The 15,027-nt window shown below is 38.9% G+C and overlaps 1 protein-coding gene across 3 annotated transcripts in view; it reads left to right on the top strand.

The window, feature by feature from the left end:
- The window catches only part of SLC25A13 (solute carrier family 25 member 13), a 100,718-nt gene that overhangs the window by 48,088 nt on the left and 37,603 nt on the right, over positions 1-15,027 (top strand). For all 3 annotated transcript variants that reach the window (XM_051609500.1, XM_051609499.1, XM_051609502.1), the window contains 7 exons: positions 1,348-1,487; positions 8,343-8,489; positions 10,073-10,211; positions 11,041-11,134; positions 11,304-11,388; positions 13,850-13,934; positions 14,382-14,540. In XM_051609500.1, coding sequence (XP_051465460.1) covers positions 1,348-1,487; positions 8,343-8,489; positions 10,073-10,211; positions 11,041-11,134; positions 11,304-11,388; positions 13,850-13,934; positions 14,382-14,540 — 849 coding nt within the window. The remainder of the gene's footprint in view (positions 1-1,347; positions 1,488-8,342; positions 8,490-10,072; positions 10,212-11,040; positions 11,135-11,303; positions 11,389-13,849; positions 13,935-14,381; positions 14,541-15,027) is intronic.

Below are 15,027 nucleotides of genomic sequence, written 5' to 3'. Positions count from 1 at the left end.
GAGTCGGCTCCCACATTTGCTTGTGGCACTGGGGTGAGCTGGAAGGCAGCTCCCAGGCCTGCCTGATAGGTAGAGGCTGGCTCCAGTGAGGTGGCTCCCAGCTTGTTCTGCACACAAAGCTGTGCTGATTTCCTTTCCCTCAGGCACTAGCCACGCTTGGGAACTGGCTTCCAGCCCTGCTGCTTGCAGAGACAGACAGGAGCTCTGAGTTTGGGCTCCTGGTCTTTCTTCCACAAAGCGTGAACTGAGCAGGAGCCCAGCTTCTGGTCCTGCCTGTGGGTAGGGAGTGTCTCCTGGGAACCAGCTCTCCGTGCCTGCAGGAACTAGCAGGAGACAAGAACTGGCTCTTGGCTGACGTTGCTGGAAGAGTTGTACAGCAATTAGGAAGGTATATAGCAGTTGGGAACCTCTGGCCATGAGCTTATCTTTTGAAGATAGCTTTGCCCTGTTATTTTTTGGCTGAGACAGACTACCACACTGACCTGGGTGCTATCGTATCATACGAGTACTTCTTCAGATCTTGTTGCTGTTTCCATTAGTTAAAAAAGGCACAGTCCAGTTCCAGCAATGAATGGTCCTTATTACAGGTTATACAACTGGATGTGTTTCAAATAGTTGTTTCTTCATGAAAAATGCCATGTATTACCAAAAAGTCTGCCAAACACGTACAAAACCATTGCCCAGTTATGACTACTAAACTGCACTAAACTATGAAGCTTGCATTTCTTTGTGATCAAACAAACTTGTCATGCTGCCCCCCTCATTGTAGCAGAGATGCAGGGTTAAAGTCTGCTGGGTGCTGGAGGTGGTGTTGTGTTCCTGCCTGCCATATCCCCCCCATCCCATGCCCTGCATGTCACTGCTCTTGTAACTGCACAAAAGTGGATCTTGAAATGCTGGTATTTTTGTAGTTGATTTGTTTGAATATGGAGAACTCTGGGAACAATACAAAAGCCTGAATTATAGTGACACAAAACTTTCATTGTTAGCAGCTTGAAAAGATTATGCTGAAAATTGGTTAGCTTTAGTCATCTTCTTAAAAATTGTCTTTTAATCTTTTCTTGCTTCACTTTGCAACTTGAAATATCTAGTTGAGACTTTTCTAATCAAATGCTGTGAGTTTAAAACTTGACAAATAAAGAGATTATTCAGAGATTGTATTTGTGAATTTCTGATTTGTTATGATTTTGGTAAACAAAAATATCAGGTTTGCTTTGCAATATGTTACTAATTTGTATGAACAGTGTTGCTTTCCTATTAGAAAATACCATATTTGTTTTACTTGTATAAGTACATGCTTGTGTCTATTGTTATTTTATTATTAACATTTTTCTTTTCTTTTCTTAGAGGATGCTAAGCAAGTTTTTGGCCAGACCACAATTCATCAGCACATTCCTTTTAACTGGAACTCAGAATTTGTACAGCTGCATTTTGGAAAGGATAGAAAAAGACACCTAACATATGCGGAGTTCACCCAGTTTTTACTGGTGGGTATAATATAATAGAATTCGTCAATTTTAATATGAAAAATTCAAGAATCACAGAATTTGCAGACTTGCCAAATACCATGCTGGTAGGGAAGCTGCAAAATAGACTGAGTGTAAGCTTTTATAATCAGGGTGCTGGACTTTAATAGTGTGTTGTTAAATAGGATATGCTTGTGGTTAAATTACTGATTCAGGCTGGCTGGTTTATTTGCCTTTCATTTTGGGCACCTGTGCACAAAAGGTGATCTTTTCTACACCATTGTGTAGAGACACATGAAATCAAAAACCTAGACCTCAAAGTCTAAAAATCTCCTGTGTATTTAAATCACATGAGTCTAGGAATGTTAAGTAACAGTACTGAACATTTTGGATCCAGTTGCCAGGTTAGTATTAAGAAGTACTGTCTTTAAACAGCACTTTTACCAAATTTGTGTTTAACTCAGTGCTAATATCCAGTAAAGATATTGTTTTGCTGCAAGCCCCTTTGACCTTTTTTTAATTTAGAGTGTCTCAGGAAAATGTGGTATATGGAGAATAAAATGCAATCTTTCTTTTGCAAGGAGTTTTTGGTTTTTCACACTTTAGTATACTATATTACAGTAAACAAAATACTGTGCTAATAAAAAAATAAACAGATTATCTGTATTTCTGCACTGGTAAAAAATCTTAAACAGGAAAAGTGATCCTTGAAGTGGTAAAACACGTGAGTTTCTTATTTGTATTCCTTCTGAATACTTAATGCCTGTATTAGTATTTACACTAGAGAGTTTTAAAATGGGAACCTGCTTCAAGACTGCAAAGCTTCTTTTTTTCTTGTTTACACAAGTATGTTAGTTCACAGTAGGAGGTGGTATCATTTTGATGAGGAATAATTAAGATAATGCTATTGAGACAAATGTTTCAAATTGGCTTTGTAGGACAGAGCCTAATTAACTTTGTATGAAGAGGACATCAGATATCACATGATTAAATCATATTCCCTTAGGTTTTGTGTTGACTATTGTAACTCCTAAGTAACTGAGACACAGACCAGTTTTGTGACAGAATACTGAACTAGAACTTCTTTTGGAAAAAAAAAAAAAGTGTTACTTGATTAGGAAAGAAATCTCTCTGGCCACATGTTCTGGTGTTCACGTGTCCGGATTTTGGTAGATTAAAATCACAGTCTTAACAGACTACCAGTCCTGTTTGCTTCATGCATCTGTTTGTTTAGAGATCTGAGGAAAACCTGAAGAAAAATCCAGGCTGAAAAAAGGACACTTTTTTTTGCAAAAAAATAAAAAAGTGGGGGAGGGGAACGGGACACAGGAAGAGCAGTGTGGGAGGTGAGAGCCACAGGCCTAAAAGAGCCCATAACCTCCTAGCTTGGTATTTGGAAGACTGAAATTCTTTCTTTGTGTGTTTGGATTATTTTGTGGTTTTGAATTAAGAAAGCAAGAGCTGAGGCAGGAGTTTCCTAACTTTTGAGTCCTAACTACTAGGCTTTCTCATCCTGCTGAAGGATATTCCTCTTTCCTTGTCTAAAATGACTTGTCTTGGATGTGATTGTGTTCTGGGGAGATTTGTATTTGGTTTTGGTGTGTCTTGCCCCTGCCTCGTTTGTGTTTTTTTAGCCAGCTCTACTGCAGAAGTGAAGATTAACTAGTTGCAGTGCAGAGTAAAAGATGATATTGGAACACATCAGTGATCTTCATGAGCTAGACAGCCCTTTTCGTGATGAACCATATAGAACAGAAAGAGGGAGGAGGAGCATAAACATGAATTATAAGAATGATGATTTTGGATGTCCTCTAGAGAGGAGAGATGCATTCAGGAAAAGTTGAAAAGGCTTCTAATAAAGATGCTCTCAGCATCGATGCAGGCATCAAGCACTTTCAGATGAGTTGTGCTAAGACTGCTCAATTGTCTGCTTGGTTACGATGCTCCGTCAGTTGCAGTAATTGGGTTCATCTCTTTACCCAATTTCTAGAACTGTAAATCTTGGAAACACGTTTCTTTGCTGATACTTACCTTGTGCATTGTAGTATAGGTATGTAAGTCTGGGCACAGAAATACCTCTCGGCACAAATTGGAGAGTTAATGTTCACAGGCATAGAAATCTTCCTTTAAGCTCTGTTGCTCAGCCTTTTCTTCTGACATTCTGCCCATGCATGAGTCAATTTCCTTGATCTGATGTCTAGACCTTGGACCTTAGACAGCAGGAGACAACGACAGTGAATACCAAATTACCTTTCTGCATTCCTGAATGTGTGAATGCTCTTTACATTGCTCTTAACATGGACCGGATGGGTCTGTAAGGTGCTTCAGGTACTGCTTTGTAAGTACAATGCAAATTGTAACTTTTAATGAAATAATCCAACTAGATTCATGTTGGGTCCTATTATGCCCCATAAAGTTGTTACATTTTTATTATCTGTCACAGCATTTAGGCTAATCATTACTTCTGGCAAAGCTGAAGGGACGTGGAAAATAACATTAGTGTATTTTATCCATGCACAAGAGGGGGCCTGCAGGAAAGCTGGGGAGAGGGTTTTCATCAGAGAGGGTAGGGATGGGACAAAGGGTAATGGTTTTAAATGGAAAGAGGGTAGATTTAGGTTAGGCATCGGGGAGAAATTCTTTAGCATGAGGGTAATAAGGCACCGGAATAGGTTGCCTAGGAAGGCTGTGGAAGGCTTCTCCCAGGAGGTGTTTAAGGCCAGGTTGGATGAGGCTTTGTGCATCCTGGTCTAGTGTGAGGTGTCCCTGCTTATAGCAGGGAGATTGGAACCTGCTGGTCTTTAAGGTCCCTTCCAACCTTAACCATTCTGTGATTCTTCTGGCTTTAAATAAGAAGAGTTTATATGTGTTTCTGAATATTCATATCCTGCTAGCACTTTTTTTGTCTCCAGTAACAGAGATGCCCAAAAGTATAGCCTCCAAACGGCTTGGCTCTAATACAGTTAACAATATTTGCATCAACCCAGAACTCAAGGTGTGTTGTTTTACCTTGCTTCTCATTTTGCTAGCTTAAAATTATTAGCTCGTATGTCTTCTATTATGTATCTATCACATCTATGTCTATTTGCATATGGTCGTGTTCTATCATCACTGAAGTAGCAAGTCTGCCTCATGAAGACCAACACTGGCCCCATTCTCAGTATATAAAATCTATTCCACGGGATGAATTTTAGCATGTGCTTATATGTGGGCCTTGTAAATTCATTTCCACATTGTCTGGGAATTTTTTTGTACCCAACATATCAGTTGATGAATTAGTACTCTTTATAATTCTACTCCAGTGGAAAGGATTGTGCTGCATCTGATGACTTGTAGACACTGGGTCATTGGCATAGAACCCAAACACACATTTCCAAGTGGAAAGTAAAGAAGCTTCTTAATGAGCTGTAAGTGAAAGCTCAGGCAAAATCTCTATAGATTGGAAATAATTCCATTAAAATGCTGGTGCCAACATGCCTGCCATGATGTTCAAATTAATTCTTCTTAAAGTCATGCTGCCTGGGAGAATTCTGGACTTCCAGCATCAAGGAGGATTGTTTTCTAAGTATATCTAAGTTTACAGAAAGTCTAGTCAGAGAAGGTTCTTTAGGATGTACAATTTGTATTGCAAAGCAATGAAGATTGTATTTCTTTAAACCTTAATCTGTCTGGGTAAACAATATTGGACTGAAATAGGGGAAACAATAAATAATACTGCAAGTCAGTATCTCTATAAACACTCCAACTTTGCTTTATTGTTTTTAGTCTATTTTTAAGGTTTTTTTTTTTAATACTAGCTGCATATACACAGCACAAGTGATGTTACAAACATCTCAAAGATTTCCCTGATAAACTGCTAGTAGTTACTGAGCTGCTTTTTGAATCTTACTTAGTCATGCTGTGCGATGTCTCAACTTTCAGGCTTGAAGGCTGAGGGAATAGGTAGCCTGGCTTTTAGGTTAAACACTTCAAGGAGTTTATTACATTGTTATGCAATGTATAATGATTAGAGATGTGACATCTGTCTGGTTTTTTTGTGAGAAACTTTATAGGTGAAATTTAATTTTGAGACTCAGTGTCTTACTGTGTAATGGTTTGCATATTCTTGTCTGCCATGTTGCTCTCGTGGTTGTGGTTTGGGAATGTCACACGGCTGAAGGTCCCTGTGCTTTTTTTCTGCTTGGTGCAACTGGAGAATATGAAGCACAGCTCAAAATAACTGTGAGCCTAAAACCACCCTACCTATCTGAGAAGGTGGGCTGAGTCTTCTGTATCTATTTTCAGCATGCCTAAACCATTTCATTTCTGAACTAAGGAGGAAGTGCACACAGGGAGCTCCAGAAGACTGACATCATCCTACTCAGTGTTGTCTTGCTGTCTTATCTACAGCTAAATGGCTCTTCCCTAGCTGACAAGAATATGGGCAGAGCACTGAGTCCTTGACCATGTGTTTAATCAAGTGGGATGATTCTTCTCTCGAGTGGATTCCATACATACCAAGAAGATTGAAAGGAATCCTGTTAGCAAGGAGAGGATGGGGTGTTTTGGCCTGTTCTCAACTGTGTAGTATTAACATCCTTTTTGCTTTAGCTGGGTGATGACAAGAAACATGCACTTAACATATATCTCTGGAACATGGGCTCCACTTCTGTTCTGTGGCTAAGGCATCACTGTCAGCCACGGTCCCACCCATCATATTATATACCTCCAAACTCACTGATGAGTGTACCTAGATGGTAACAGATTTGACTTTCTGCAAGTGGTGTCCAGGTTTTTTACTGCCTTTCAGTGCTGAATTCTGCCAGCACAACACTGCCAGCAGTTTTAGTGGTTATTTGAATGCATGAAGGAGAAGCAAGCAACATTCACAGTTTCCCATGTAATTCTGCTAAATTCAGTTTCTTTTTTTCTTTGGTGATGCTGCCACTTAATGACAAACATTTCTGTTTATGTTTCCACCTGCCAGGTGGTGAGTATTTAGAGATACAGGAGTTATTATACCTAACTCCTCTCCAGAGCTCTCTACCTCCCAAGTAGCTGCCTGCCTCAAGCTGATAAAGTTTTTTGTGTTCTTGTGCCCCTCCTGCCATAAACCTCCCCAAATTGCTTGCTTCCAGATTTCTGTTGAAATTATAGTCACAATTGAAGTGAAGCAAGAGCTTACATGGCTGCATCCAGCCAGAGTGAATGGTATTACTGAATTGTAACACCTTCACATAGGGGGTTGTAGTGTAAAGGAAATGTGACAGAATTGAAATTGTAACACTTCAAATTACAACCCCCACAAGCATTTCCCATAAAAAGCAGAAATTTCTGAATAATTCTGTGGGTGAAGCAGAGTGCTGAAACATTTACCAGTCCTTTTCCCCCCACCTCTTTCCCCTTTCAGTTTAATGTATTTGGAGGTTTTCGTCGTAACTTTCAGGTCAGGGTACAGTATTTTAATTAGAAATTAGGACTGAAATTGGAGAGATCAGGAGGCTGAAGTGAAAAGATTTGAGTGGCAGCATCCATTGGTGGCCATGGCAAGCACAGAGGGAGGGATGGCCACTGCAGGCCTCTGGCAGGTCTGATCCTATGCTGCCTGAATTTGCCTTTCACCCTTCAATCGATATTCCCTTGAGTGGTGCTCTGAGATAAATACCAACTTACATGATCACTGTGAATACTTTGTGTCAGTGATTCTGACTAGCCTGAGTCTTGGCTTAATATGACCTTAAGGCATACATTTACAAAGATAATGGAAATAACAGGATAGTATCATGATCCACTGCAAGACTTGCTTAGTATAGTTGACATATTTTGCTCTGATTCTATTTTCTGAATAACTGATTATGCATATATATTCAGTCTAAGAACTGTATTTCCAGTGACAAAGTTTTTATAAGCCTTGAAATTATAAGGGAGGACATGGCAATGGTTTGTTTTCCTCCATTCAGCAAAGAAATGCAGATCGGGAAGTCTAACTTACATCACCAAAGGGTATTTCTGTTTTTGGTAAACCTGTAGAACTGAACCTAAAGTTTGTATGTATTATCTAAGTTACTATCTGTGCAGGATTGTTCCTTTTAAATGAAAAATTAAAAAAAAAAAAAAAAAAAAAAAGTAGTCTAATGGTAATTTATGAAGAAAGGGTGAAGGCCACAGTAGGAAAAGGTACAGTTCTGAGAGATCAAATGCCTTTTTTTCCCCTCTTCGCTCAGGGTTACATTTGAATCACAAAATGAGATTATCAGGTGGTTGCACCAGATAATGCTTGTGGCTGATCTCTGCCTGTTACTACTGCTGAAATACGGAGAACTGGTGTTTAATCAGTCATGATACAAGGAGTTCTAAATTAAACTGCTGCTGTCTTTTGTAGAAAAATAATTTATTTTTAAAATTGAGATGCTTTTTGAGGGAATGCTTTCAAGATTAGTGGATGTGTATGTGGAAATCTGATGATTGCGTTGTCCTTGTTCAAGGAATAGCAAATGCTTTTACAGAAAGTATTTTGACCTGCTAAGACGCATGCAACAAATGGGATAGATACACATAATGGAACACTTTTATGTATGATGAATGGGAGATTACCTGCACTGTTCTATTGATACGCACTGTCCAGTTCTCAGTTAAATGAATTGTGTGACTCTGATGTCCAGCCAGCAGAGGAATCATAGTGATTGTCCTAGATATTGAGCTCAATGATAGAGACCATGTATGCCACCAATAGAACAGGCTGAAAGTTATACATACCATATCCAATTAAAATTAGATTAGATGTAATTATGTTTTGTTAAGGATGAGATATCTTGTGGAATTGAATTACATAAAATACAGCTGTTGAGGTAATGATTATGAGCCTAACTACTGTTTTTTTTTCCCGTATGTTCTCAGGAGATACAGTTAGAACATGCAAAACAAGCTTTTGTCCAGAGAGACAATGCTCAGTCTGGAAGAGTCACAGCTATGGATTTCAGGGACATTATGGTCACTATCCGGCCACACATGCTGACGCCGTTTGTAGAAGAATGTCTAGTAGCTGTGAGTAGTTCTGGTGTCCCAACTGGGAAAGTCTGGGGAACAGGTGTGGGATCCCTTTTTGTGTACCTCGATGATTATATGTGGCACATAGTCCAACTTACGGATGTATGTTTTTAAGTTCAGCAGTTATGTACACAAATGAAAGTTAACTCTTATTGCAGAATATTGATCCTCAGTGTTTCTGATCTGCTGAGACAAAAGACAAAGCAGGTACATGGACCTTTGTAATGGCCTACAAATGTAGTGTTTGCATGACTGTTTCCAGTCATTCCATCATAATAGACTATGTCAAATACACCAGAATGCCATTGCATCCTACTTAGGAAGTCATCCTCAAAGGACTTGCTTTGTGAGTTCTAAGCTCCTGAGTGTAGTTTGCCAAACACCTGGGACAGTCTGTGAACTGGAACATCACCCAAGGACACTCACTCTCTGTTAATTCATAGTTGTTACGCTTGAGCGTATATTTTTTTTTCTATTTGAAGGGCATAAACCAAATTAAATATTACAATTTTGCAAATTCACTGTAGGAAAAAAAAAAAAGAAATAAGGTACATTTGGTTTTGACCACAGTTCCTAATCTTGGAAACTTGTAGCAGCACTTCCCAAGTAATCTGAAGTGTGGCCATATCCAGGTTTAAAGAAATCTGTTCTGCTTCGACTTGCAAGGGAGAATTCCAGGGAGGTATGTGATGAGAATAGTAAACTCTGTACAGAATATTGGAAGAAGCATATAGCAAAAAGGATAGCCAGTAGGCTTAGGGACTGACAACGAGTTCTGATACTTTCTTCCTTGATTCCCTTCACAGTCTTGTTATCAGCTTTCCTGGAGCACATACTCTCTTGTAAAACGTCAGATAAGATTTTTTTATTTTTCTTCAAGGGCAATTAAATTTTGGCAAGCTTATGCATTGTTTTCAGAAATTTGCCTCATCAGTGATTTTCTACTTCCAAGTAGAGAATTGATCCAATATTTTTTTCTGTGCACAGACCCACTACCACTTTAAAATAAAGGTTTAGGCTCAGTTCTCATTTGAGGATGAATAACTGAACCTCACTGTTCCCATTTTGACTGCCTGACATAAGCCTGAGAACTTATTGCTGATTTTCTATGACTTGAAATGCCTGTGAATTTAAATGTTTCAGTTGACCTTTTTCAGAATGTTTTTATTTTGTTGAAATTTTCTTTATAGTAATATACTTTACATGTAGAAGCAGATTTCCTCATTACTAGAAATAAGCCAACTTATGAAACATTTCCAACTGAAGCAGTACTGAAACATGAACTTTGTAAATTACTACTGGTTATGTTGTTATAATCCTGCATATGTATTTGTTTAGGTTTGGAGGGTGGGGAGGGTTTTACATTCTGGTCATGATTAGTTTCAGTAACATAAGAGTCTTTCATAGTTTGTTGTGGTTTTTTTTTATTTTGCAGTGTTGTTTGTTTTTTTTTCTAAAAGCAACCCTGTGCTACTGTTGCTCTTGTAAAACAATGTTGTTTGAAAACTTTAATTTCAATTTTTTTCTTAGTGTCGTAACAGTCTCCTTTCTCTTTTCTTCTTTAACTGTCTCTACTCTAGGCTGCTGGAGGTACCACTTCCCATCAGGTCAGCTTTTCCTATTTTAATGGATTTAATTCTCTCCTTAACAACATGGAGCTCATTAGGAAGATCTACAGTACTTTGGCTGGAAATAGAAAAGATGTGGAAGTCACTAAGGGTTGGTAGAAATTTTTGCGGTCTGGAAGTTTTCTTGGGCATTTGGTTGGGATGGGTGGAGAGAGAGACCTCATCTGTATGCTTTTAAATCAGTGCAAGGGGGAGAAAGCCTCCCTCGTTAGCATTCCTTGCTACCCCACGCAGTTTTGTGTACTCCTGTTGGAGTCCACCCTCCAGGTTTTCCGTTTTGTTTCAATCAGAAAAAGGTCCTAGTAAACTGGTGGCGGGGGCAGGGTGAGGAAAGTATGTAAAGATATTTAAAAGTTTAAAAAACTTCCTAGGACTCCTGCCAAATTGGCAGCCTATTAAAGTGACCTTCAAGGGTAGTTGAAGAATTCCATAAACTTGTATTGGCAGCACAGTAAGCTGATCTACAAGCTTGAAACAAGATGTTATCTGCTGTATCTAACCACTTTTATAGAGAATTCCCTGTGCAATGCCAGAGTTTCATTAATGTGGCCTACTGGGACTATGCATAAAAAGTTCCACATCTCTTGACTCCTGGGTTTTCTTTGTTTGCTTTTTATTTTATTTTTTTTCTCTCTGACCCACAACTGATTGATACCGTATGTCAAATATCCTAAATCCTGCTGATAGCACTAAGGTTTAAGACCAGAGAGTTGAACTTAGTTATATGGAGGGTAGACTGTTTAAAACATACATTTAGGTAGTGGCAGGAACACTTTTGTAGTGGGTCACTTTTATTTCCCTTCTCCCTCCCCCACCAGCATCTTCTACTTACACTAGAATATAAAGCAACTCTGGGGTGTTCTGGATTGTTTCTTCAGGTTTGATTCATTTTTCTTTTCTGTATTTTTATTCTGTTACAGAGGAATTTGTTCTGGCAGCTCAGAAATTTGGTCAGGTTACACCCATGGAAGTTGACATCTTGTTTCAGTTAGCAGATCTGTATGAGCCACGGGGGTAAGTGGAGAACTGTCTATCCTCCTCCCTTTCCTTTTCTCCTCTCTCCTTGGAAGGAGTGGGAGATGGTGTTGGGGAACAGGGGTGTGTGGTGTAGTTGTCATGTGCAGGTAACTTGTTATCTGAAAGCAGTCCTGAAGCAGTTGCTAAGCTGAATTCATTTCCTCAGGCGCATGACATTAGCTGATATTGAAAGAATTGCACCTCTGGAGGAAGGGACGTTGCCCTACAACCTGGCTGAGGCTCAGAGGCAGGTAAGAACAGAAGCCACTGTGGTGCTATTAACTGTTTCCAGTGCTAGGTTAATAAATAGCCAACATCATTCTGTGTTGTCAGCTAAGCTGCTTTTATTTTGCATCCTATAGTATCTGTGAGGAATACCTTCTTGTTAGAAAATGTTAACCTGTGCCATGTCCACACCATCTCTTCTCTGTGCCCCTTTCTCTTGGGCTGCATTTGGGCAGGTTAAATGTAGTTTAATTTGGAAATATAAATTATGTATGTGTATAATCCAGCCATTCAGTAAATGTTAGGTGTATACCTGATTAAGGTGGTTTTATTTCGTGATTCTTTTGCTTTCTGTTTTTTTTCAATGAGAAAAGAAGTCTTGCTACTTCAAACATGGATGATAAATTCAGCATCTACCCTGTTAAATGGCAGCCCTTGTTCTGAGCACATGTGCATGTTCCTGGCTTCAGAGTGTTCTCTGCCTTACACTCTGCTCTCTCTCAAAACAGGAGAGATTGTTTAATCTATCATCACAGTTTCAGTAAAGGCATTAATATTATCTTCATTTCTTAAAAAGAAAGGATATTGACTTTTAATGGTATAACAGAAAATTAACTTCAGTTGTGTTTGAGGCAAGAGGAAATAGGAGTGTTCTTTAAATGTCAAATCTGTTGATTTTTTAGCTTTCATATTATTTTAGCATATCTTATATTTTTATTGATAAAAGTTTCTATGCAGGTAGATTTAAAACTAACCCTTCTGTTGCTGTCTGTCTCTATTTTAAGTCAGTCTTAACTTTGTGTCTTGTGAGACTAAGGGGTTTTTTATTGTGTTTTTTTTTTCCTGCTCTGGGTCTGTGCAGAGACGCCAGTTTGACCACAATGAGTTGATGCAGGCTACATTTTTAGGACTACCAGGCCATAAGCCAGGCCCCTGTGTGTGTGTGTACACATGTGTCTCCTTTGCTTCTCTTTCTTCTTCTCCTTCCCCTACAAGTGAACACGCCCACCACCGCTCAAAGACAGAATCTAGAGTGGTGGTTTTCTGTTTGTTTGAGCAGTGACTAAATGCTGACTATGCTGAGGTGAACTCAAATGAGTTGGCTCCCAAAAGCTCACCATCTATTCCTAGAAGACTCCTAAAGGAGTTAAAAGCGTTTTCATTGGACTGAATATCAAGTAACATAAGTTACAATAGGTGGCAGTAAAATGTAGCCAAAAATGTGGTGCTGAAAGTAGCAGCTTCTTCAGTTTTTCTTTGGGGCCACTGTCTGTGCTTAAATTATTTATGCCATTTTAAGAGGCTAAGACATATGAACCTGTTTAAATCTTACCGTTTCTTCAGCACGTCTCCTACCTTTTTGTTTTTCCATCCAATTCCCTTTTAATGCCAGCTGCTTGATGCTGAGACTGAGATGATTTTCAGCAATATCAATACCTTCAATTTGTTTTTTGGCCAATTTCATCTACATTGGAATATTAGCTAAAATACATTTTCTGGAAAAGATCTATCCATATTTTTAATTTGTTCTTTTACTTGTAGTATCCTAAAAAAAAAAAGTATTACAAAAAGCATTAGTAAGTATGGAAGACTTAACTACCCTTTAACATCTTTATCAATGACCTTGATGATGAGACAGAGTGTCTTCTCAACAAGTTTGCTGAGAGGATTGGCTGATTCACCTGAAGGCTGTGGAGCCATTCAGCAAGATTTGGACAGGCTGGAGAGCTGGGCAAAGAGGAACCTAATGAGGTTTAAAACGAGCAAATGCAGGGTCCTGCACCTGGGAAGGAATAACAAAATGCACCAGGACAGGCTAGGAGGTGATCTGCTAGAGAGCAGCTAAATGGAGAAGGACCTTGGGAGTACTGGTAGACAACAAGTTATCCATGGGATAACAGTGTGCCCTTATGACCAAGAAGGCCAGTCGTGTCTTGAGGTCCATTAAGAGGAGTGTCTCCAGCAGATTGAGGGAGGTTCTTGCCCCATCTACTCAGCCCTGGTGAGACCTCGATGGTCTTTGGAGGTCCTTTCCAACCCCTAATATTCTGTGATTCCATGAACACCCATTCAGAGCTTCTGATTTGATAGACTCAGTTTTGATAGACTGCGAAGTTATAGGTATACCTGGTTTTGGCAACAGTAGAAAGAAATTTTGAACTGGAGTTGCTTTTAGGTGTAGAAAGTTAATTACTAAAGATGCAATACATGTGCCCTCGTGCACATTTGGACCATTGGTTTTGGAGTTGTATGATTTTGTTGTAGTTTCAGTCTTTCTTTTCTTTGCTATTCCAATCCGAAGAGGCTACATTATATGGCATTTAGAAATGAGTGGAAAGAAATAATAATTAAAAACAAAATCATCAGTGTATTGTGGGATTGTCTCCTGGTGTCTATACTTAATGTCTGTGAGATGTTCTCTCGTGAAATACAATGTTATGATTATTTTTCTTGTTTTTCCTTTTGTTTTAAATCCTGCCCTGACAGAAAGCTCCAGGCGATGTGTCTCGACCAGTTCTTATCCAGATTGCAGAATCAGCGTACAGGTTTGCCCTTGGTTCAGTTGCTGGAGGTTAGTCATGGCTGAGCAAAAGAATACTCATCTTCAGTGTTTGGGGTTTTTCTTCCCTTCTTTCCCTTCTGCCTTTCATTTAAGTGTGGAAGACTTCTCAGTCTCTCCCTTGAAGCTGTGTCTTAGGGATGAGATGACTATAAGGTGGAAGAGGAGAGGTCATCTGGTCTGTGAGAGTTTTGGAATTTACGAGTCATTGGAGTTTGCAGGTGATGTTGCTATCTGATTTATCACCAAACCAGTTTCAGAAGAACCACATTAATAATGAGCTAGGGCCAGGAATGGTTTTGGTTAAAGCTGTGGCAGATAGGTTAATATATCCAGAATATATTAGGGAGAAAAAAAGATACAGCTGGTATTTGAGACATAAATATGGAAGATGACAGTTGCACTCAAACATGGCAAATAGAAAATGCTGTTTTCTTATAGCTTGACTTGTATTTGCAGCTGTTGGAGCCACTGCAGTCTACCCAATTGATTTGGTAAAAACTCGAATGCAAAACCAGCGCTCTACAGGCTCTTTTGTGGGAGAACTTATGTATAAAAACAGCTTTGATTGCTTCAAGAAAGTGCTACGTTATGAAGGTTTCTTTGGGCTTTATAGAGGTAAGTTTAAGAGGTCGTATATATACTGATAAAGGTTCTTTTTGGTAAGACTTCAGTTTTGCCTGGTTTGTTATTTTGGTTCTTTTTTGCTATAGGTGAAAGATTTGCAAACTTACTGATAATTAAAGCCTCATTGTAATGAGAAGATTTCTGTAGGACCTTTCTGTCCATCTGTATCTGCAATGGGGCAACAATAGTAATTTCCTACAGCAAAAATACACTGTTAGTCAATTTTTCATTTCCTTAGCAGCCTTAGTACCAAGAATATTCTGTTTGCTAGAAGTTAGATGATCTGGTTTTGAGTTTTATATTGTGTTATTTCTTACCTGTTTTATTTCTATTTAAAAGCATAAAAACACAGAAAATATGGTACCATGTTAATAACCAGATCTCCTTTTGTGATACCTTTTGTGACAAAAATGTTTGTCTGAACCAGTTGAATGTGCTTCACTAATCGTTTGGAATAGTAATTTTTATCAAGTGTCAT

This window comes from Apus apus, chromosome 2 (assembly GCF_020740795.1).
Source record: "Apus apus isolate bApuApu2 chromosome 2, bApuApu2.pri.cur, whole genome shotgun sequence".
Lineage (NCBI taxonomy): Eukaryota > Metazoa > Chordata > Aves > Apodiformes > Apodidae > Apus > Apus apus.
This window is presented reverse-complemented; position numbering and strand designations above follow the sequence as displayed.